General features: G+C 40.7%; 1 protein-coding gene across 1 annotated transcript in view; it reads right to left on the minus strand.

Moving 5' to 3' along the window:
• Window positions 1-6,885: 6,885 nt before the first annotated feature.
• LOC135264950 (matrix metalloproteinase-17-like) overlaps window positions 6,886-24,156 on the minus strand; it is a 29,726-nt gene continuing 12,455 nt past the window's right edge. Inside the window, exons 2-10 of the mRNA XM_064354035.1 lie at window positions 21,116-21,248; window positions 20,765-20,900; window positions 17,072-17,358; window positions 12,771-12,941; window positions 12,183-12,282; window positions 11,709-11,791; window positions 10,915-11,067; window positions 9,459-9,716; window positions 6,886-9,074 (exon numbers count right to left, since the gene is read on the minus strand). Of these exons, the coding sequence (XP_064210105.1) occupies window positions 8,731-9,074; window positions 9,459-9,716; window positions 10,915-11,067; window positions 11,709-11,791; window positions 12,183-12,282; window positions 12,771-12,941; window positions 17,072-17,358; window positions 20,765-20,900; window positions 21,116-21,248 (1,665 nt within the window). The 3' untranslated portion in view covers window positions 6,886-8,730. The remainder of the gene's footprint in view (window positions 9,075-9,458; window positions 9,717-10,914; window positions 11,068-11,708; window positions 11,792-12,182; window positions 12,283-12,770; window positions 12,942-17,071; window positions 17,359-20,764; window positions 20,901-21,115; window positions 21,249-24,156) is intronic.

The raw sequence follows: 24,156 nt of genomic DNA on the forward strand, positions 1-24,156 counted from the left end.
GTTCCTGAAGTTAAAAGTATCCAGCACCATGGTGTAATTTGCACCATGCCATGATCACTGGTAATCATGCTGAAAATGATTTCCTTCTTCATTTTCATTACTTTTTCTCTGGTAATGAATAGGAAAGTATAAAATTGTTTTAATGCAGATGTGAAGTATAAGAAAATGTCTGTCAAATTTTAATTTCATGTTTAATGGCTTGGAGGTAGAAATCTGTTATTAATAACAACAAAAGCCTGTGCCAGGTTATACAAGACACATACAAGACTCATATGAGCAGATTTGTTTAAGTTTGAGTCATGCTTGTTTAATGGAGGATTGAACCTTTGAGCTGACTCTGGAGGTAAGCTCATTTCAGCTCCAGCTGCCCAGTTGATAAAACATACATTCAAGACTGTATGGAGTATTTCATGTTACATATTCATATTACTGACCTCCGATCCCAGCCTGTGTTTGCCCCCTTGGATATTACAGTATAGTACAGCATGAGCTCAAATCATCTTTAAGGGAAAATGAACTGGAAGTGCAGTGAAAGGTCACTGATGTCAGGACCCCAAAGATCCAATGGATCCAATGAATGGGCAGGAGAAGCTGAGACTGGTGTTTGTTCATATGAGTGTGCATGCATATGTGTTTTTCAAATTAGTATTCTTTAAGCTGAAACTGAAGTTTTTCCTCTATTATTGCATATTTGTCACACTGAATGGTTTCAGATCTTTAGGCAAAATGTTATAATAAAGGGAACTGAGTAAACACAAAACACATTTGTTAAATTATTATTTTCTTTATTTAATGAAAAACATTATAGAGGAAATCAGGAAGGGGCAGATACTTTTTTTGTGGCACTGTAATTCAAAAGACCATTTGTGTTTTTCTTCTCTAAAAATGGGAGAAAAATAACTGCATGAGAAGGCAAAGCAAAGGACCGATGACTGGGGGTGGGGGGGTGGATTTGGCATCTAACCAGAGAGGCACTGGATCAGACCACAAGAAACCCCTACTGCACCATGCAGTTCCTTCACTCATTTTTGAACTGCTATACAAGGTTTTCTTTTAAATAAATTACTTCATTGTTGCCACACAGCAAGAAGGTCCTGCATTCGAATCCAGCCGGGGTCTTTCTGTGTGGTGCTTGCTTGTTCTCCCCGTGTCGAAGTGGATTTCCTGTGGGTACTCAGGTGTCCTCCCACAGTCCAGAGACATGCAGGTTGGTTAATTGGAGTAATTAATACATTTAATTGGAATAATTGATAATTGATGTAACAGAACCTACCATACGTATGTTATCCTGGATGACAACTGTGATGAAAACAGTTGAACTAATTCTGTACAATCTAGGTTTATTCACACATTTAACTCACAACCAGTTTAATTTCAATGCATATGACCATTTAGGCCTCTGTGATAGTGCAGTAATGGGGAATCACTTTGAAGTGAGAACACTACAGAACATAAAACAGATTAAAACCTCAAAAAGTACCCTATACAGCAGAATGACAATTCTCTGACAAATGTATATAGTCTCTAAAACAATCAGAATAACGTGAATTGCCTAAAAGTCATTCCTTTTAGGTTTTTTTTTTTTTTTGGAGTACAAAAGATTACCTAGCCATGCTTTAACTCATAAGACATTTGAGACACCAGGACAATTAGTTCCTTCTGTGTCTCCATAAATCTCTGGCTCACATTGCACGCCATGATGAAATAGCTCTATTTGTAGCTCATGGAATTGGATTAAAATTAATTTCATTTGAAAGAATGTGAGAACAGGCAATTTTTAGACCCAAATTCTCCCTCAGAGCGAGAGAGAGAGAGACAGGAAAGAGAGAGAGAGACTTGACTTTGATGCCCCTTTATTAGAACATCATTGTCAATTTATTACAATAAATTAATCTATTGAAATAAACTAAAGATAAAAATTAAGAATAACAGAAAAACATCAATACACACAATATCAAACCAACACATTTCTTTTGACTGACCTCACCCCTTGCCCCCCCCCCCCCCAATCATGACAATGTGATCTCACAACCCTCATCAGCCACACATAGCATACTCACTAAATTTATATTCCCCCTGTCTTGAATTTTGTTCCTCCTTGTGAGCCCTAGCCTCAGTTTAGCTTGCCCAAACAAAAAGTTCAAGAAAGACACTGTGTGCATGTGTTTCACTTAATATCTTGCTCTCAAAATAAAAATCAAACAAAAAACAAAAAATAATTTTATTACTATTAGCATCTTCTCATTTTGATTTTACAAGGATATCCAGAAGAATTAAGCCCCAGAAGAAGCTTTCAGGTCCATTTGCCAAAGCATTGAGAGGAAGTAAATCATACTGAGAAGCTGTAACCAGCTCAGATGGAGTTTACTGGAGGTTGGACCACAGACCTGGGCTACACCTCTGCGTTGTTACCCTGTTCATCACCTTAATGGCCTGTGCAGTGTGTCTGCATAAACTCTCAATTTCAACACATTCTGACAACCTGATAAATGAAATAGATATGAACAGGGTGAGTGAGAGAGAGAAAGACAGAGAGGGAATCGAATCGAATACACACATTCACGCACAGTCTCTGTATGTGCTTGTGTGTGCGTGCATGTGTGTGGCATGTGTGTGTGTGTGTTTGTATGTGTGTATGCATGACAGTGACTTCAGTGCTGTTAAAGTTCAATTTTCTAGGCTCCTGATGGTTCAAAGGCATTGATTCTCTCTGTCATGATAACATAGTATTCAGGGCATGACATATAAATTTAGTTGTAATTATAGTATATTGTGTGGTTCAAGGAAGGTCACTGAAGGTAAGATGATAATCATTATGGTCTCTAACAATATAAGTCATCAAAAGGAAGTGGTGTGAGCAGGTTCATTCCACTCAGACAGAGGATGAATATAGACACAGAATATACCTTATCAACAGTTTGTAAAATTTCTTATCAAATGCTTTAGTAGCCTGCAACATTAGCTAGTAGGAATGTAATGTTAGAATTGTCTAAATAAACATAATATGTATGTCCATTTCAGAGAAAACGAAACGTATTGACCAAACAGTGTTAACGAGTAAATGCATACAGTGCAGACATGTTAAACAAAATTATCAAAGCAGAAACTTTTTTTTTTCACTATTTAGAAGTGCCCCTCCAGTCACTGCTACGCCACCCACACCTTATGGAATGGTCACATGTTCCTCTGATTCCTGTGACAATTTTATAATCTACAAGTCACACAGTACTACAGGAGAGCACCAGCTGAGAATGCGTTAACCTGAGTTAACCTGCAGCGGGCAGGTTAGTCTGATAATGGCGCACCTGCGGCTCAGACCTGCAATTATACGGCCAAGAATGGTGAATGTATTCACTGACTCAGCCACTTCTGATGCCCAGAATCTTGTTCACCCGCCTTAACCTTTTCTTACGGATAACGTGAAATGGATAATAGCATTTTAAAACACTATCAGGGCACAGCAGTAAACCTGTATCAGCAAGTCTGTACGTGAAAGATGGTATATAATTCTGTGCTGTCCCACCCAGTAGACCATTCAGCATAATTCAGCATAATTATATTTTCAGTCTGGCACCTGATTCCGTCCCATAAATCAACTTGTACAAAATCATACGTCTCTTGTTTGACTGTTTGCATAACCAAAGGGCTTGATTTTGTTTTTAAAATGAATTTTAAGACATAAAATCGTGCTGAGAGAGAATGCAGTGTGAAGGGGTAGTATGTCTAATTTGCTCATTTTTAGTTCTGTGAAATCATCCTGAAGGTCCATACCATAGTGACTGAACTCCCGACTCAGAGAAAGAGATTATTTGGGTGGCCTTGTTCTGCAAAGCAGAGATCAGAGATATGGAATTGTAGCCAGAAGGTTTAACTGTAATAACTCAGTCACTATACCAAGCAAGCGCTTCTTAAAACTTAAAGCTGGACCTGATTGATTTTCAACTGCACATGTAATTATGCGAATAGTGTGAAAATGCATAAATCAAGTCAGTTGTGCAGTGTGTAAAAAATGATGATGATGACTGTTGATGATGGTGATGATGATGATGATGATGATGACGGTTATGATTGATAATGCTTGACAATGATGATGATCAGGTGCAGAGTGATAAGAGGTATATAAACTGGGCCAAACAATTAGATAAAAGATAATCCTGATGACTGAGCCTGGACATTCAAAGTGCTTGTTACTACACTTAATAGAAAATGGAGCCAGAAGAATAAGTATTGATGAGCAAGTGAATACTACTCAGTTCTCCTGCCTGCTGGGCTATCAACCTAATTTGGGTGGAAAAAAATAAAATAAAATAAAAAATTTATACTTAGAAACTTTATATGGTTTCCACTGATGCATAATATTTTGTATAGTGAATACATATGAATAGTAAAACATAGAGAACACGTCATTCAGATTTAGACAGAACATAAAAAGTAAATAATTCACAGATGTGAGAAATTTCCTACTGTAGCTGCATTAACATACATACATATGATACATGATATATTCACATTTAATTTAAATTGGACATAATCAAACATTAAGAACATTATCATATCCTTTGGCTTATAAAATGAATTTGATCATTAGGAATTAGTATAATTAATTTGTTTACAGTGAAGCTATGATAATTATGTTGATACAAAAAATTGTAGGCATAATTAATGTGCATATGTTTTCTCATGTTTTTATTATTGTTTGATATGGTTCTTTAATTTAATTTGGTTTTAACTGACATTCTTGTTAAGTTGTAATTATACAATTCAATGAACTCATTTATAAGCTATTTTAAGCAATATTAACAAATTGTTTGTTATTATTCAATTTACACTATTTTATCATTACCTTTACACGTTTGACAATTTACTAAATAGTTGCCTTCGCCTTTTTTAGGGTAAGACTGAATATTTAACAGAAAATTAATTGTTTGCAGATGTGAAGAAGCCTCTCCCAGGATCCTTTCTCAGAGAATTACAGGGACTATTGATCAGGCCGACAGCTTCACGTGTCATTTTCTTCCTGATAAGTTCATTCACACCCTGCGGAATGAGGCCAAAGACCTTCAATTAAGAACTCCATTCGATTTCATGGATAGGAACCGTGATCCAAGATAATAGCTGGTGCAATCATGCTTTCATATGTGCAATTGAATGATGCGGTAAAATGCTATAATAATGTCACAAATTGGCCATTACTTTGGACAACAGAAGGATTTCAAAACGACCAGAGCTCAAATACATAATCACAGACCTACCGTATTGCTGACAAAATGAAAGCAATGGAATGCATATGCATGCAGGTGTTATACACACAAATATGTGAAGTCAACATTTTACAACGTAGTGAGCTCTGTGAGCGTTCACTTCAGCCTGCCGTGATCCCTCAGGGTGATTGATTTGTTTTCCTTATGCCATGTGAAGGATGCCTGCTATGGGATTCAGGCTGAAGCCTGGGGCTTCGAGAATGAGCTGAGCTGTGCCTGGAAGCAAAATGGGCCCTTTGAAATCTATAACTCACGGCGTTTTGGGGCGCATCAGCCCACGCCGTCCTCTCGCCCGCGCCATCCTCCTGCACACGCCTGCTCCACGCCCGCGCCCTCGACTGCAGGGGCCGATTAATGCAGAGGGAGGGAACAGCTGTGCATGTCCTCCTGTCCCGACACCTTCACATCACCGCACTCTGAATCATCCAAGTCCTTCTGAAGTACCGCAACTCCCTCATTTTCGTCATGATTTCTTTTCAACATTGCTACACATATTACAGACATGGCTTGTATACTGAAGAGAAATGTTTGGGGAGAAATGACCATATATTATGCTATTATTTCTCCTGCTACCAGGTAAGATGTGAGAGAGCTCATATACATTGCACACGTATTAAAGCCATATTTTCGGTAGTGAAGCATTGTGGACCCATCCAATCCCATTACATAGCGGACTCAGAACAAGTAGCTAGTACCTCTGATGGTTTGTTTGTTGACCATCCATTTGTACCACTGTTCAGTCATTCTATGTTATGCTTAGAGTCATTGAACAATACACATTCAGTATAGTAATCCCTGTTAGAGCAAATACTGGTTGCTATCCTCCAATACAGACTGTTGGGTGAGTACAATTAACTTCATGATAGCTACTGAACATATGTTTTTCTAAACCTGAACCAAAGCACTGTTTTTATGTCAAATATTTTTTTATGTTCCCCCACAAAATCTAATTAAGACAAAACAAACTGGAGCCCTGTGCTGCTACCATGTCGTTTCAGCAGACCTCTGAAGGGATTAATTAAAGACAAGTAAATAAATGAAGGGAAATCGTTAGGGCAATTTGCCGAACTCTCTTTCACCATGCAGATGAACACATCCACTCCTGCGGAGAACAGTATCTCTCTGTTACGAGCGTGTGAGTTAATTAACAGCACTCAAGTGTCGCCAAAGGTATTGCTACCATAAGCAGAAAAAAGCTGGGTGCTTCAAGGCCGCTGCAACAGTGACACGACAGGTCAGTACGCCGACGTGCCTTGGATTTGGCCCTTTTAATTTGACCCACGAGTGACCCATAAGTGAGTCAGATATAGGCAAACGCATATGATGCAAACAAACAGTGCAAAACAGAATAGTAAAACTGTGTAAACGAACATGCGTCTTAACATGTCCTAATCTAGATGTATTTGCCGTCCCACTATTTTAGCCGTTCAGCTTTACCCTGAAATGTACAGGATTGAATGGGGGACATTGCCTGATAACTCACAAAAAAGCGGGGAACCCCTCATCAAGATTTTCATGACCAAGAAAGATATATCATTAGTGTAACATGGGTACATCAAAAGGAAACGAAACCAAAACTGAATACCACAGGACAAAAAGCAAGACTCCCAAGATTTTGGCAACATTTCTTAAGAAGAGAAACTTTTTAAAGATATCCCTCTTACATTCATATGAGCTTGGTACAGCGAAACAAAGAAAAAGTTTACATCCATTGTTTTTAAGCCTCCCAAAAACACAAAAAGTTCAGCATGACACAAAATTACTGCACCCTTGACATTGTTTGTATACAAAATATCTGAGGGTAGAAAAGACTTGGCTTTTAATGTTGCTTTTCTCTTAAATATATGTGTATATTTCTTCATACAAACAAACGGGTATATAGCAATATCAAATGTTCTGTATTTGACAAAATCATACATTCCTCATTTTATACATCATGTGTATACACCATGTATGGAATCATTGCTGTGTATATACACAGCACAAGCAATTGTCTATATAAATACATATGTACATGCACATTTCTGCACAAGGACAATGAGGAGACATGTGACTGAGGTTCATTAAGTGTTCTGACTAAATCACAAAAGTCTGTACTAATTACATTGCGCTGTAAATGGGGGAAAGGGACTCAAAGAAGTGACAATTTAGGGCAGAACTGGTGACCTATATAAAAGCCAATGCAATGTGAAGTCATGCCTTGGACTGTGGCAACTATAATTGCTGCTAGATAGAGATTTATCCAAATATTTATCAGAAACCCAAGAGAAGAGACTTCAAACAATGATTTAGCTTTCATGGATTACTGAAAACCAAATATTTGCGTGTTATACATAATTTCTATAGAATCAAGTCCTATTCACATAAATTCATGCTCTGACAGCAATCGCTTCACAGTTGGACCACTGCCTGTTTGTGATGCCTGCACATAATGCACATATTGTCTCATTGTTTTCTTTACTATTCTTGATTGACAGTTGTGTGATTATTTTAAAATGTAATATTCAATGTCATTTCATTCCTTATCCGCAATGTTTTCAGTGGGAGATGTGACTTCCATTTAACATGAAATCAAATTTTATTCAGCTAATAAAGTGTATTTATCTAATGGCCTGCATTCTCTGCAGGCTCGTGCTCCTCATCGCAGCTGCAGACATGAACACAGAAATACGCTTGTTACGCGGCATTGCACCGTTCCTGCCGGCTGGTCCCCATGCAATTGAAGTCACCAGGTTATGGATTACATTCACAGTACATTGGCTTAAAGTCTCATTGGAAAATTAATGCATTTGATTTTTATTTTTTTTCTGCGCGTTATTTACTACCCGTAATTAGCACAGGTTGTCGGTGGCTCTGATGGAATAGTTAATGAACCTCAGATTAAAACAAAAAATAATTTATTATGCATGTCCCTGGAAACCATATGCATGTGTGTAATTACAAATTTGTCCACATAAGATATGCACAATTTATCCCTTATAAAACCCTTACAACAGCTTTTCCATTACAGACTGAGGCCATTGCAGCTGGATAGGGAATACAGTGAAACTTCTCCAGGATTTTTTGTCACCAGTTGACATGCAGTCTTTATGTGGATCTGCCCCTCAGGATCTATGTGGACACTGGGTACTAAAATGGCAATATGTATCTGAGAAAACATCCCTGACTTCTAAAGCACTTGGAATGATCATTTAAAAAAGAATAGTACATTTTATTCACTTTCAACACTACCAGTACTATTATTAATATCAATTCAAATAGTTCAGTGACATAATACCTTATCATGGCTGTAAAAAAATACTTTTATTCAAGTTTCGAGACAAAAGGGTAGAGTGAGTCCCATGGCTGGACTGTACGACAACAGAGCAAAAGAAAAAAGGATCCAGGCAGTTCCTTTTTGATTAGATATATGGTTTGAATTAAATTTTTTTGTCACTGTTGGTATATGTTTAAACATTTCTGTCCCTCCTCATGGAGGTGCACATAGGACCACAGCGAATGTCACCAGAGGGGTCAGCATTCCGCAGGGAAAGGCCGGCAGCCCAAGGAGCGAGAGGGAGGGGCGGAGCGAGAGGGCCGTGGCTGAGTCAGAGGTGCAGGAGCACACCTCGTAGTTGTTCTCGGCATGGCTGGCGTGGCGCTGGCCGTGCGAGCGGGTCTCTGTGCCGTTGGCCTCCAGGGCCGGAGAGTCAGACTGCATGTCGGCACACAGCAGCCAGTCCTTGCTAATGGGCCGTGGGTACCCCGACTCCACCTCCATGTCACTCCCCACCACCCTCCAGTACTCCTTCCCCTTGAAGAAGTAGGAGGCGCCTGGAATAGAGGTAGAGAGAAAGGGATAGAGAGAATGTGAGTGTGTGTGTGTGTGTGTGTCTGTGAGAGAAAGAGAGATGTAGGCCTACAGCCAATTTTAAGTGTTTGCTATGCTCACTTCAGGTTACAAGAGCATTAGTACAAATTAAATAGAATTAAATAGAAACAGGTGCATATATTGAATGATATTTCAATTTAAAAATCTAAATTAAATTGAATGTAAGGAAACCTACCTAACTCTGTTTTATGCCTTACCTTGTGAGATATTCTTTCAGTTCCATTTATTTGGGACTATGTTAGACATCATATGAGCATCTGATGTGACACAATTGTTGATAATATGATAAATCATATAATTTTCCCTGTGGATTACAGGACACTCACCATCAGACCACCTCATGGCATCATCCAGCTGTGGAGGGACTCCCTTCCACAGCATGCTGTCCTTGGGGTAGCCCAGATCCATGCGCCGTAGATGGTCATCATAGCGCCAGTACTGGCTGCCCTTGAAGAAGTAGGTCTTTTCATTGTGCAGCCAGACGAAGGCGCCGTCCACACCCTCTAGTGGCAGGCCAAAATCGCCGATTGGTCGGGGGTAGCCCTCCTCCACGTTGTTGTCTTTGAACACCCAGTATTTCAATCCTGAAGGCAGGGTATTAAGAAACGCACTGTTTTCAAATATAAACAGCCATGAATGAACTGTTTGCTAACCAATAAATGTCCTTTTAGAATGAACTGCATTCACAGTCTGAATTGTTTAACGATTGACATTACTGCTCAAAAGACTGTGTGTTGTGTTTGTGCATGCATGCACTATTTGTATATTGCCTCATACTGCAAGTCACTCAGTACAAGTGTGTGTGTGTGTCCATTTTAAGAGTGATGAGGTCATCAGCTGTTTGAAGGGAATAGTTAAAGGGATAGTTTCATTTTTAATTCTGAGAAAATAAACTTCAAGTAACTTCAATTAACTCCAAAGCCAGTACATAGGAACACAATAATTTTGTGGTTATTATTCAGTCATTTTTAAACATCCATTTTCTACTGGTTCTTCTTTCTTTGAGTGCAACAGTCTCAGGTTGCATGTACTATTGGAAATAGTCTCAAGTGAAAGTAAGACTGAACTTAATTTTTAGAAAAATGATCAGTTAATAACACAAATTACAACCTCATGAGACATAACACTGCTGTACAAACTACTTTGAAGTTACTCGAAGTGTATTTTCTTGATCAGAAACTTGCACAAGCCCCCTATACCAGTCATTATAAAGCCAGCAGGTCATCAGAAACTTCTGTAAATATCTAAAATGTCTTTCATCACACACAAAAACTGTCTGGCCCAATCAAAACCATAAATTAGAACCGAAATAATATAAAGAAACTCCAGAAAGTGAAGAGGATCTCTTTAACACAGAGCATGCAGCTGCATCACCATGGGACAGACTATGAGGTCACAGTTTTTAGAAACTCCAGCTGGAGGCAAGTGGGAGGACGAGGTTGTGACATTAGAGACGGAATGTTTCCTTCAGACCATGTATTCAGTAAGGCAAAGTCAGTTAAAATGGGAATGAGCAGCAGAGAGAGCCAAAACAAGAGACACATTATGGTGTAGAAGCATTCGGAAACACATATTTAATCATGAATGGCTTATGATGCTTCTTCCTTGTATTAGAGATGAATGTTTACAAACTCTTAAAGAGTACATTTTACAACTGTAAATTATGAGTCTAATGATTCTAATGGCACTTCAACCACCTTTATAGGCAGGGTTCAAATAACAACCATAAATCCTGTCCAGTATAACCGCATTTAGGTTCTCACAGTCTTTCTAGTGCGGTACCTTTGAAGAAGACGATCTTGTGGTCCCCAGGCCGCTCGTAAACAGCGTCCACGCTGTCCAGGTTGGCGGGCAGTCCCCTCCAGAACCGATGGATCTGGGCCGGTCGCAGGGACACCAGGTGCTTCTCTCGGGTCAGACGCCAGAAGTACTTTCCTGAGGGGATGAGGGAGTGAGGAAAACAGGCGTACGAGGTCATTCGCTGCGGAAGTGTTTTTGAGGCCACAACAGGGCAAGCACAAGCAGCTCTCTGGGTCAACAGATAAACGTCAGCTGTTGGAAACAGCCACGCGGACACAAGCGAATTGCAAAGGCTGCAACAGAGACAAAGCTGCTGTCGAACTTGAGTTAGCATTCCCTACTTCATAAGGAGAAGCAATGGCAAGTGTGAAACAGGGAAGAAGGGAAAGAGAGGTGAGGACGTGGGTGGAAGGAATTGATTAGACAGGGGACAGCCCTTTGTGCCTTCTGTAATAACTACACCTCTGATGGTATTCCAAGCCCGAAATTATTCAATATACTGCGAGATGAGGTTCTTCTTTTGAGACAATTTCATGAACCACAAGAACAAAGAAACCTGCTTCAGACTCATTGGAATCATCATCACTAAAGCCTACATCATCAAACAAGAACTGGAGCATTGAGGAATGCTTTTATTGGCCACTGAAAAGAACACTATGAACACCTCAGCACACATTCTACAGAACTGTAGAATGTGTGCTGAGCAAGAGCAGGCACTCAGCTGGGGTTAATATTGATCATGGCTCTCTGCTCTGCTTTTCTCCTGGACTCTTTACCTTTGAAAAAGAAGGCTTCTCCACGAATCTGGGCCACGGCATCAAAGTGAGTGCTGCATCTGTCTGGGGCGTCAGGATCTAGCCTGAGAAACAAAAAGGGCACAATGTGTCTGTGCATGGCTGTGAATGGGAGTATGTGTGTGTGTGTGTGTGTGTGTGTTTAATTTAATAAAACTTTCATCAAACAGAGAAAGTATTATTCCCAGGTAGGACCAGTCTATTTTGTTATATTTGAATTTTCATCAAGCTAATAACTGATGCAGAAACTTTCATGCAACTTGAATACTGATGGTAAAAGCGGAATCTTACAAAAGCGAAAATTACATTTTCACACCATATTGACAGAGCTATATAAAGTGACCTGTGGTGACCCTTGCCACACTTAGCCCTGTGATCACAAATAAGCCACGGGTAGGGAGTGGGAAATGGTTTTTCTGCAACTCTGAAAACGGCCAAAGAAGGCCTCTCACTCACGGGACAGTCGACCTGTTTTCGGGGAGGTCCAGTAAGACAGGGGGATCTGCACTGTGGGAGGTATCAGGGCGGTCCGTGTGAGATACTGAATCTCGAACCCCTGTGAAAGAGTAGGAGACTACTGTTACTGTGCTATATTCACTAGCAATTAACCACAGAAGGGTAATGTGAATTATATATAGCCTCTGAATGCTGTGACATTGTCTTAACTGGTACAGCAAAGAAAAGGCTGGTGTCCTTTTCTTTGACAGGAAGCTTGTTTGATCATATATTTCAACTTTTCCTGAGGCTGGCTATAATAGTCATAAATATATAAGTTGAAATAACTAATGCTAAACATCCCATCTTTTCAGATTTAGACAGCATGCTATTTCCAGTAATGTTATAGCATATGTCATATTGTATAGATGGGCAATGATCTTATTTCTGTCATGTTCCATGAATATGCACAGATATAATACTTATGGGCAAATCAGTAAGTGGGACTGGAACTATCCGTTTCATATCCTGGAATAGAAAAACTTGATCAACCAACTGTTACAGGTATTACAGTATGGAAAGTCCATCTGCCTTGGAATCTTCACCTACCATAGAGCTGCCAGACACGGACCTTGTCCTCATAGGGGAGGCTGTACTTTAGCGGATCTCCCACCGGGCCCTGGTAGTACGGCCGCATGATGGACTCGATGGCGGAGGTGTGCGCCAGGCCAATGGCATGACCAAACTCGTGCACGGCCACCGCAAACAGATCCATCCCATCTGGGACAGCGGGAAGAACGAAGGCAAAGTTAGATGCATTTTTGCCCAAGGATGGAATAAGACATTCTGTCTCAACTGCCATGAGGTTTGCCGAGTTTATAAAAAGCAGAATATAAGGTAAATATCAGAATCAAAACATACAAGTTTGACATTTTAAGAAAATCCCTAAAGGCCTCTTTGATTCTTCTATATAAAACTCAGCAAGATGTACGATTATTGAATTCTTCCCTGAACCCTCTGAGGTAACAGAAAAGAAAATCGACTAATTCAACTCAGTTCCCAGTAGTGGCAAGATCCTCCAAGTCAACAACTGAGGCCCTGCTCTCTGAGCCCTGTAAAGCGTGTGACACAAACCCAAAAATGTACTGGAAAACATCAATTTGTTCTAGCTATTTTGGATCAGCTGGAAGACCCTGAGAATCAGATCCGTAATGTGATCTCCATTCTAGGTTAGTACAAGGCGCTAGAGGTTTATGAACCCATACATTTGCAGTAAGGACATTAGTTAGTACAGCGATTGTGTCTTCCGTTCTTTCAAAGCCACGAAAGTCTTTAATATTTAATACTGATTAAATTTAATGCTGAATGCCTGTAATTGATCTGGACATTTAGTGAAATGATTAGTATTTAGGATACATTCTTTCTGTCAGTATACTGCATGAGCTCTCTCAAGTAGGTGGTGGTGTGCACACATTGGTGTCTGGCAGATAGAGGCCGTCCAATAAGATTCCCCAGCCCGCAGAAACAGCTGGCAGTGGTGATGTAAGATGAATGCATAATGAGGAATAAGAGAGTCAAATAAATAACAACTCTTGAACATTTGCCAGCCCTTTCTAAAGTTCAATGCCAGAAGACTTTGCTAAGTGCTGTGGAGACTACTGAGCCACAGGATACAAGAGTACAAACATTTTTCGTATGCAATGTATTACCCCCGATGGCTCCTCTAAATTAAAAGCTTCTTAAAAGATCTTACTAATTCTCATCTTTGTCTCGCTGCTACTATCCACTTCACTGCTGAAAAAAACAAAAAATACATATTTCTGAAAATGCGAAAGAGCCAAAATGTACAACTTGGTCACAGACCACAAATAGGAATTTGGAACTTTGCATTAAGCTGGTGCTTGCCTGTGTTACAGTGGGCTCTCCTTTGAACTGTGAAAACCAGTCTGCATTAGCAGAAATGTATAAGTAGGCAATTAATAAAAGCAAGCTGGATGTTGCCACAAACACAAATTCCTATGGCTCCAGATGACCTGCAAGAAACTGATAAGGCTGATTATAATGGGATCTGTATGGGGTTCAGGCTTGACTGACCACTGCATTATTTAAATTAACCAGAGGGGATCTGCAAGCACAGATTAATGGAGTTCTTAACATTCTCCATCCCTGCACATTACTATCCTTAATAAACAAATTTTTCAAATCCAGTTTCAATTTTATTAAATATCATTCACACCCTCAAACTATACTCAACAGGGAAAATTATTTCAACATCGATTCCTCTAAATGATTAATGCCTATCATTCATTGTTCATGAAATAAACACAATTATTTTGAGATTTGTTTTTGGAGCTTTTTTAAATTGAGTTCAATCCCTTGGTATGTGACGTCGTGAACCTTCAGGGCCCTGTTTCACGTACATTACTTAAACAATCCTGGATAATTTAGTGCGTATCGTATCAAATTATTTTGAATTAAATTTGGGCTTAGGGTGGAGCCACACATCCTCCAATGAGAAGCAAATTTGTCTGATTGGGTCACGATAACCAATCAGATTACAGATCCGATGTGTACATTGTCCCCCATTTCAAATTTTATCACACCCATGAACGACCGATAGTGAAAGGCGAGATCAATGTCTTGTCAGAGAATGTGTGGCTTCACCCTTGCTCCATTTCACGAATTTACATTAACTAATCAAATCCTAATCTACCATTGAATAATCTCTAATAACTGGCCACACCTGCTTGACTATATAGGGGAGATGAACCGCATGCCAAAAACAGGATAGACACAAGGCAAGGTGATGCTGCCCTTTGCAGGCATACTTGACATTGAAATTGGCTCGTTCATCGACAAGAACCTCTTACAAACGGTACTTTCATCTCTGCTTTTGGTGTGTGTGTGATTTCACCATGTGGCTTATAGGCCATGTTCATGTTATCCAGCTAACGAGGGCTTAAACCTGTGGTTTCACAGATTTGGGCTTAAGACTCTGTTGCTCTGGTAACAAGTCTGGCTAAATTATGGACTCACTTTGTGAGACCGAAAATCCTGGGCTATGACATAACTGGTAGGTAGTTTTGGTGGTGAAATTTAAACATCTGCTAGCTAGCTATACAGATGGGATCTATCAATAACCGTCCCTGCCAAACAGCTGTCAATCTAGACCTGTTTTAGAGCTGAGATCAACACACCTCAGTCTCCAAACCTGTGAAAATGCTTGTGAAACGCCATTCGATAATTTCTACCTTTGGTGAGGCATGTACCTTCCTGCAATGCTGTTGCTTGTAACAATGTCGCAACAGTAGAGTGCCTATTGTCTAAATTAAATGAATCAAGAACTATGTGAGGATGAATAGACTATAGGGCAGGAGAGACTGAATGGACTGGCAGTACTTTCTACAGAGAGCAGCAGAGCCCCGGAGCTGTATTTGAAGGAGATTGTTTACAAATTTACACAATGCAAAGCTGGTCATATGCCCTTCAAATGAGTGAGTAGACAAATCGCTTTTCAAGGGGACTAGAGTGGGATTTCTGATGAGCCGACATGCCAGCCAGAGTGTTGTAAGTTGAGTTCTCTGTGTAATCTCTGTCTCGATAATTGAGTTTTTTATTTGTCTGAGCAAATTCGCCAAGCTAAGGATATGGATTGTGGGTTAAGGATAACTGAAATCCACACGCACTGCTTCTAAAAGTGAAAGCACTCATGACTGAAGTTGTAGGAGAGTGGTAGTCGGTCGTCTTTATAAACAGCTATAGCTGTTTGAGACTGACTACTAATATTTTTAGTACAGAAATGATATTCAGACTCTTCTAAGAGAGAAATCAACTGTTGAATTAGTTACCTAATTATATCTAAAACTGGTAGACCAAGAGGAGCTCTGAGACAATGTCGAGAAGCATTGACAAGTGACAAGCTAAGCTGCTTATGGGACCCTGAGATGTTCCATTGACACAGACATCATTATCTCCTCCATCATTTGACAAAGACTTGCTCCACCCCCATCCCAGTCCAGGTTTTCATGCCTGTCCAGACCTGTGTACATGATAAATTGTGTAAATGTATGGATATACAGTATATGATAATTGTACTGTGTGAGTTACACCAAATGCAAATTAAAGCAACCCTCCAGCTAAGTGCAGATACTCAGTGAGGCAAAATTTAAACTGGGCCATGATGGACTAATCTGCAATGTAGCCCAGGGAAAAAAAACATCTCATAAATATTATAACAGTGATTCATGCCTGGTAATAAGATATCAAATCTCATCATTAAAGCCAGCTCATTAAAACACAGGATGTGAAATGACAGGTCCAAATTTGTGCCCGTCGCCTACACACCAGACACAGGCTGCGTTCTGCCTTACTCAGACACGCGTGTCCACTGCGCAAAGCGGAAGAGTGGAGAACAGGAGCAGGTGGATTCATTAAATCTTTAACTAGCTTCGTTTGCCCAGCTATGGCTATATTGATATGTCTGCCTACACAGCTGCTAAAGGTTCTGTACCAAGGGTTATGGGACATCAAATTTGAGTTACCATCAAGTGCAGGTGCATGAAAACGCAAAATATCAGTGCTCTAAAGGATAGGGTCTCCAGAACCATCTAGCCCCATCCCTATAGCGCCTAATGAGGATGGGTAATCTTGAGCCTGGGCTCTCCAATGTTACACAGTGACACTAATATAACATATGAGATTTCAATGAATTTTGCTAAATTATGAACTATGTAAAACAGTTTCTGGGCATTTCTACAAAAGATAGACGTAAAGATTTACCAACAATGCTGATACAGAATGCACCGTTGGGTTGACTGACAGTTCAAGACGCATTATGCACTATAGAGCTACTACCATGGCAGATACTTAAACAACTTGTAATGGCCTGCCTCAGAACTTCACACCCTCACCTGGTGATCTGAAGGTCCAGTCCTCATCATCATCAAAGTGTGTGTCCCCTGCAGTGAAGCGGTCTCCTGGGTAGAAGGCGTGTGCCACGGTGCCCCCGGGTCCATCGAAGGGGTACCCGTCATTGTGGTCGGCCTTGGTGAACTCGACCTGGATGTCTGCCTCGCTGCCTGCCACCTCGTGGAAGTTGAGGGGCGAGACGTCGCTCCAAACCTTCAGGGCGTAGTACATCAGGGCCCGCACCGTGTCCCGGCCAAGCTGGTGAGACTCTTTCGGGAATGTCCGTATCCTGTGGGTGTGATTCCAAAACAGAATCGGCGAAAAAATAAGTGTAATAGAGATGATCACTTTGGCTATTAGTTTTACAATCTTGATGACAGAAATGAGCCTTCATTGAATTGTTTTTTTCAATTAAACACCTTGGTAGTTTAATCAATTGGATCAAAACAATTTGAACAATACTATACATATTCTCTCTGTCCAATATCCTTTCTATAATTCAAGTTAATCACACTAAAGGTGGGGTCAGCTACGTTTTAAAAATCAATTATACCAATTACACAATGTAAACAAATGCATGCCATTCATTTTTTTAACACACCTGTAGGCTATTTTCATTCTGTACACTTGTATTTGTATTGGTAACAGCAATTGTATTTCTTTAGAAGAATTATGTAGCCATTGTAGCCAAATAACAATTAGGATGACATTATTTGCTGCTGTGCAATCATGGGTCTCCCCACCTGAATTCCAAGATCAGCATGCATCCAACACACACACACACGCATCTTCAGCTGCGGTCCAATAAGCAAGGGATAAATAAATTGGTCTGACTTTTTGAACTGATTTAGTGCAATCCCCATCCCTGCTTGTACCTTTTCTGCTACACAATCTCTGCTCCGTAAGTTGATGCATTAAGTCGGACACAAATCTCTGAACACACTGTTGTCAGCTGGCTGCAAGATGCACTTATTACAGTCTTCATGTGCAAAAAAATCTGTTCACACATATAGATGGAATCCGAATGCAGGGATAAATGCAAAAGCCACCTTTTTCAAACTGACAGACTTCTCAGGTGGACTCTCCCAACAGGCCACAGTAGATGCACTTCACAGTTCTCAGCACCCATCCACTCAAATAAGGGCATGCTCAGATCATTCACCTCAAGGAGTTTATCAAAAAATAAAAAAATTGGACCATGTCCCTGGAAGTCTTGAAATCTGGAACAGAGAATCCAATCTCAAGTCCTTCCATGTATGTAGTGATGTCATCAACTGACAGTCTGGTGCAATGGCAGCTCCTTCAGATGCCTGAAGTAATGAAAAGTTCCACTTTGAACATCCCTTCCGTGCATCATACAGAGTCAGTATGGTTTGGCCTGTGCCTTGCAGCTGTACTCTAAGTCAAATGCATTAAGATGGCCTGTGATGTCAGTTAAAAACACGAGCTTCACAAGGCATTTTTCATCAGGTAGTTCAGCTTCTTCACTGCTAAAAAGGGCCTGATCACATCAATATACTCCACAAACCACTTCAAAGCCTTCCCAGCACTCAGCCACTGGCAGGGTCAATGAGGACCAAGCAACGAAAACTTTAGCAATTGTATCCATCACAGCGTTCAGGTCAGACTAGGAGATCTTCACACAAAGGTTTTAATGATGAATTATGCAGTGAAACTTCAGGATGGGGTGAGCCATCTGACATTCAATAATACTCACAAGGCCGCTCTGTTTGCATACCATCACAGGGGCACCGTCTGTGGTGACGGTGAATACCTTCTTGATATTAACAACTCTCCACTCAAAATGATCTGTAAAGGCCCTTGCCATGTCCTCCCCTTTTGTAGTGGCATGCATTCGCGTTAAACAGTGAAGCTCCTCACGTATACCTTTTTCATCACTGTATCTTGCAACCATGGCTAGACATGGAATGTCATTGATGTCCACACTCATCGAGAGCCACACTGAACACAGATGCAACTCTCAGCACTACGGTTTACTGTACAATTTTCACCATAACACTTATGCGCCTGTTGACAGTTATTGCAGAGAAGCAGATCTGTACAAAATCCTTTCCCTTTCAAAGGGGAACTGCAGGTTTCCAACAACACTGGAAGACCAAAGGAAAAAAGAAAGAATAAACCCAAAGAGAAATAATAGTCTTCTTGTCCATGTGCCTCTGACAGTTTTCCACCACAGAGCTGAGCTGAGCACATCCAGCTCAGCATGTCTTAAACTAGTGAGACAATACTTGGAGACTGGGAGACTGTGTGTGTTTGTGTGTGTGTGTGTGTGCGTGCATGTGTGTGCTCTAAATCATCAAAGCGGAGAGTAAGCTGCAATGGACAAGGCACAGCATCCTATCCCTCCGAGACTGGGGTTTGATGGACAGGTCATGGTGCTTTTTAAAGGCGGCAGATAGAAACTCTGCAGTGAGCTTCTCTCCAAAGTCCCCCACCCACAGCTCCTTAATGCTCCCTTCAGATCTCTCGGAATCCAGCAGGGGTGGCCGTCTCTGAAGATTACGGACTGTGCAGTCGGGGCGATGCCTCAGTTCCCGGTCGTTCTGCCACCTGCTTTCAGGACGCTGTGAATCACTGGGAGGAACGGGGCGGAGCAGGGCGGCGCCATCTTGCCGCATATTTTCCCTGCCGGGTGATTCAACGGACTGCTCCGTTTTACAGATGGGCGAAAGAGCTCTTCCAGAGGTCAGGCCAGGAAGGGCTGCATAGTACAAGACTGTAAGCAATTTAATCTAAAGTCCATGAGCTTTCGCCACAAAAATTGAATCAGTCTGAAGTTCCAAGAGGCTATTCGCACCAATAACTCGAATAGGCATCGTGAGTTTCGACCCATCGCAATGACGTTGCCAGGGTGACTAGCAGATGTATAAAAGAGCTGGTTATTATCACAACAACAGAAAAAAAACTACACTGGCATATTTTTATTTCTAACTTAAGAAAATCCTGTTTTTAAACTTCAAGGGGCTTCAGAGTCCTTGCATTTCAAGTCCCCCAGGAAAGGTCAACTGCTGTGTGTGTTAGAAAACTAAAGTGCGTGGGAACAACACCTACACTTTCTGTCCCCTACTGCGTAATGTGAACCACCCCAGCGCCGTATCATCTGTGCTTCTGAAAACAACAGATCACAGGAGTCTGCTTATGTGGTGCTGCAGATACAATAGTACAATTTGTTCTGAGCTATCAGGAACGCATGGGTATTACACTTTTGTCTCTTAGGTGTCAGGAAGATTTCCCCCTTACAACAGAGCTACTACCAGATTAAATGTGTTACTGTATCTCCATAATGTAGACATAATTGAATTTGAAAAATGTATCTCCCATTTCAAAATACTTGTTGCATTTGGCTTTTATTCCTTACAAAGTTGGAGAGCTTAAGACATGAATTTATCAGCACAGAGCAATGTACATGAATGTCCAAAACATTGCAATTTGTGATTAAGCCACTTTGCTTTCCTCTGGTAAACTTTACATCTCTAAATAATCAGAATTTGTCCTTTAGTGCTTTTGTCAGACACTTTGCTCGTGTATAAGAGTAAAAACGCATTCTTCACTGGGCCATATGCAGCTGTGGGATGGTAGAGAGCATATTCATTTATGTGGTTTGAAAAAATCCAAATATCAATCACTATTAGTTCAGGCAATTATATCCCATCATGATTTGCACTTGAGCCTACCTCCAGGACAGGTGTCTTTTGCTCCACTTGGTCTGGGAGGGCACTGAACGTCTCCGTCGGCCTGGATGTGATTCTGGCTCTGCGACGTCTGGCAGAGAGCAGCGTGGAGTCTTCATCAGCACCAGGGTCTTTTCATCTGGAAGCAGAAAAGCAAACATGCATACACACACACACACACACACACACACACACACACAAACAAACAAACACCCACACGCACACACATATAAAGAAATTGCCAGTTTGTCTATCATGCAGAAATAGGTCATTGAAGAACCTTTGAACAGGAGCACTGTTGTCTGGTCATGCATTCAAACACACAGACACACACACATACATTTACACACAGACCTAGCTCTCCTGTCTCCTCCAATCCTCCATACTTCTGCATGGCTTTGATGGCTTTGGTCAGAGCCTCCTTGGTCTGCAGCTGTCCTGTTACAGGGTCCGGGGGTGGGAGGTACCCAAACTTGGTCAGCCAATCCTGTATTGGGAAATAAAATACGTTGAAGAAAAGCTCAAATAGATGTCCACTCATGATATTAGACCAATTCAAAGCCACAGAATTGATTTACAACCATTTTTCAGGACGCAGGGGACAGAATAGCAATATCCTATAATCCATTTCACCTCAACCATATTCTCCCTCTGTCAGAAGTAACTCAGATCTTTGGAGATCAATTAATCCTGTTAAAGTGTGATAACGGAAGAGAGCAGGAGCTGCCTGATGAAGACAACAAAGGCCTGCATCAAACAGCAAGTATTCAGCGAATGGGAGCACAACCCAACCAAATGTCAAGCGTAAAAGCCACACTGCCATTAAGAGACCCCATAAGTAAAGTGTCCTATTCCATGCCAGTACGAATATACAGTATGATTCAGAGCACTGACCTGAGGTGCAAGTCAGTAACACTTTTTCATAGAGTTCATAATTCATAATTCCATAAATTCATAAATTCAGTATCTCTAAAATGGAATGCCGGTATATATCCACACACGTGACTGTATTGATTTATTCAGCAGATTAATTGTTCTCTGTTCTTGGAGACAACTGAGATAAAGTACAGCGCTGTAAAATGGGGGACAGAAACACAGGGGCACAGGATTAGCCCATGTCTATGATGAATCACCTATTAGCACACAATGGAGGGTATAACTGGCATAATGGTTTGTCTTAGTTTTAAGAATACAAAATGTTCTTTCCAAATAAATATTCATCTTATATCTTTGAATTTCCCCCCTAAAATGCTTTTGAAAAACGTATTTTCCAAAAAGATTATCCTGTGGCTTTTCAGCTGCAATGAATTGTATTTCAACCAAGGTGACTTTGACCCTTAAAAAACCCTGAATATTCTCACCAAATCAAAAACAAAGTGCCTGCAAACAGACTTCCTCAGACATTTCAGTCTGACCAGATGCTGGTAGCCATTATCAAAAATATGAAAGTGGGTCAAGCTTCTTAATTCCAGCCTGATTGAAATAATGACTTCCTGTGGAAAACAGCTGGTGTGGCTTACACGTAGATTTGGATTTTGCAAATAAATGGCTTATATTACACTACCATATACATTCAAAAGCCATTCTCATTCATCTTGAGATCATCTGAAGAACACATGTCTATATCAATATATTTACTTATTAACATGGCAGCTCAAATGGTGAGTCACATCTGGCACAATATGGGTAAACAATACAAATCACGCATTTATTTTTTGAACTCATTATTTAAGCCTGGAATACTTCTCAGTTTCCTCTGCTAATAGAAGACCAAAGTGCACTTTTTTAAGTGTACATATCAATAACAACATGACAAGAATGCTAAACTCCAGTCCACCAGAATATTGTATTCCACTTTGGAACAAAAACAAATTCAACCAACAAAATATCAACAGCTGCAGAGAAACGTTCCCACATGACACTTACATCACTTACCCTGAGAGTCTAAATGATGTGTCACGCGCGCTGATGCCAGAATGACAAAAGAGTCTGTTCCTTCTTTTGTTTGACACTTAGCATGATTGAGAGAGTAAGTAAGAGGAGGAAAAACCCACTGCAGAGAATGAAGAAGCAAGCACACCAAGAGAATCTCACACAACAGTAACAGCCTAAACTGACCTGCCTAAGCCAAATTATAATGGTACTGAAATTAATGAGAAAATGGAGGATTACAGTGCAAAAGCCTACCCTTTTACATAGTTCCTGAGGAGGAAGATACTAATAAAGGTTTCAACCAATATTCGTCCTTAACCGACAAACAAATGCAAGTATGTTTTACTCACAAGATTTGTGAACATGCAAAACAGATGGTTGAATCTTAAAGCCCTTCTTTTTCATTCATTACACTTTGAGCCCTATAAAAAGTATTACCCTATTTCCTATATCGCTGCAAATAAATACAATAGGATGTAGCGTGCAACCCATATGGTCACATGGCATCAAGCATGAAAATCCAGAAACATTCACACTGGAGAAGTTTTTTCTCACCATCCCCTCCCCTGGGGGATTTTTTTACTTTCTCAATGCTGATAAAAAGCACGGAATGGGCCCTCATACATATGGGCCCGATACTTTATTTAACGAGCCACCAAAATGATGAGTCTTCAGGACGAAACCTTTCCCTGAATGTCAGCTGAAATCAACTTAATGACATCAAAGAAATGTTAGCATGCAGTCGCATTCAAATACACGCAAACCCACACATACTGTACACATACACATAGTCACACATTCAGACACACAAGGTCATCATTATAGACACGTACATACACATACGTGTACCTTACACATGCAAACAAATAAGAACAAGCGCACATGCACACACGCACACACGCACACACACCCATCTAATGAGAGAAAGCTGATAATGAGCCCATATCATCCCCACAGCTTTAATTCCACCTCCGCTCCGTAATCCGTCAGTGCCCCTTTAACTGTCCTTTACTCTTTTACACGTCCAAATGAAACGGGCCCGGGGGACAGAGCAGACACTGCCACGCTGAGATATAGAGATGTCCCTGCAAGTACGCCTGCTGGGTCCCATCACTCACTGTCCTCTTTACATTGATCAACCAGCCAACTGAAGGTCAGCCTGTACGCAGCTTCACTCCAGCATCGAGCACTAATCCCCTGCCTGTTAATATTTCTGATCTTTGCGATATTTGCTCACCTTTTTGTGCGGCAACAAGGGCAGTTATTGACATCTTATCAGCAGTCTGTCATGGCGTCGGCCCGCTGAGCTCACTTCAACCATGGCTTGTACAATACATACATACATACATACATATACTATTTATAGTAGATCATGTCTGGGGTAATGAGATATCTGACTCTGGGTTTGTTGAGCTGCCAATATCCAATATTGTGCTAATAAACATGACAAAAATACATCCGAA

The sequence above is a fragment of the Anguilla rostrata genome, chromosome 10 (genome assembly GCF_018555375.3).
Source record: "Anguilla rostrata isolate EN2019 chromosome 10, ASM1855537v3, whole genome shotgun sequence".
NCBI lineage: Eukaryota > Metazoa > Chordata > Actinopteri > Anguilliformes > Anguillidae > Anguilla > Anguilla rostrata.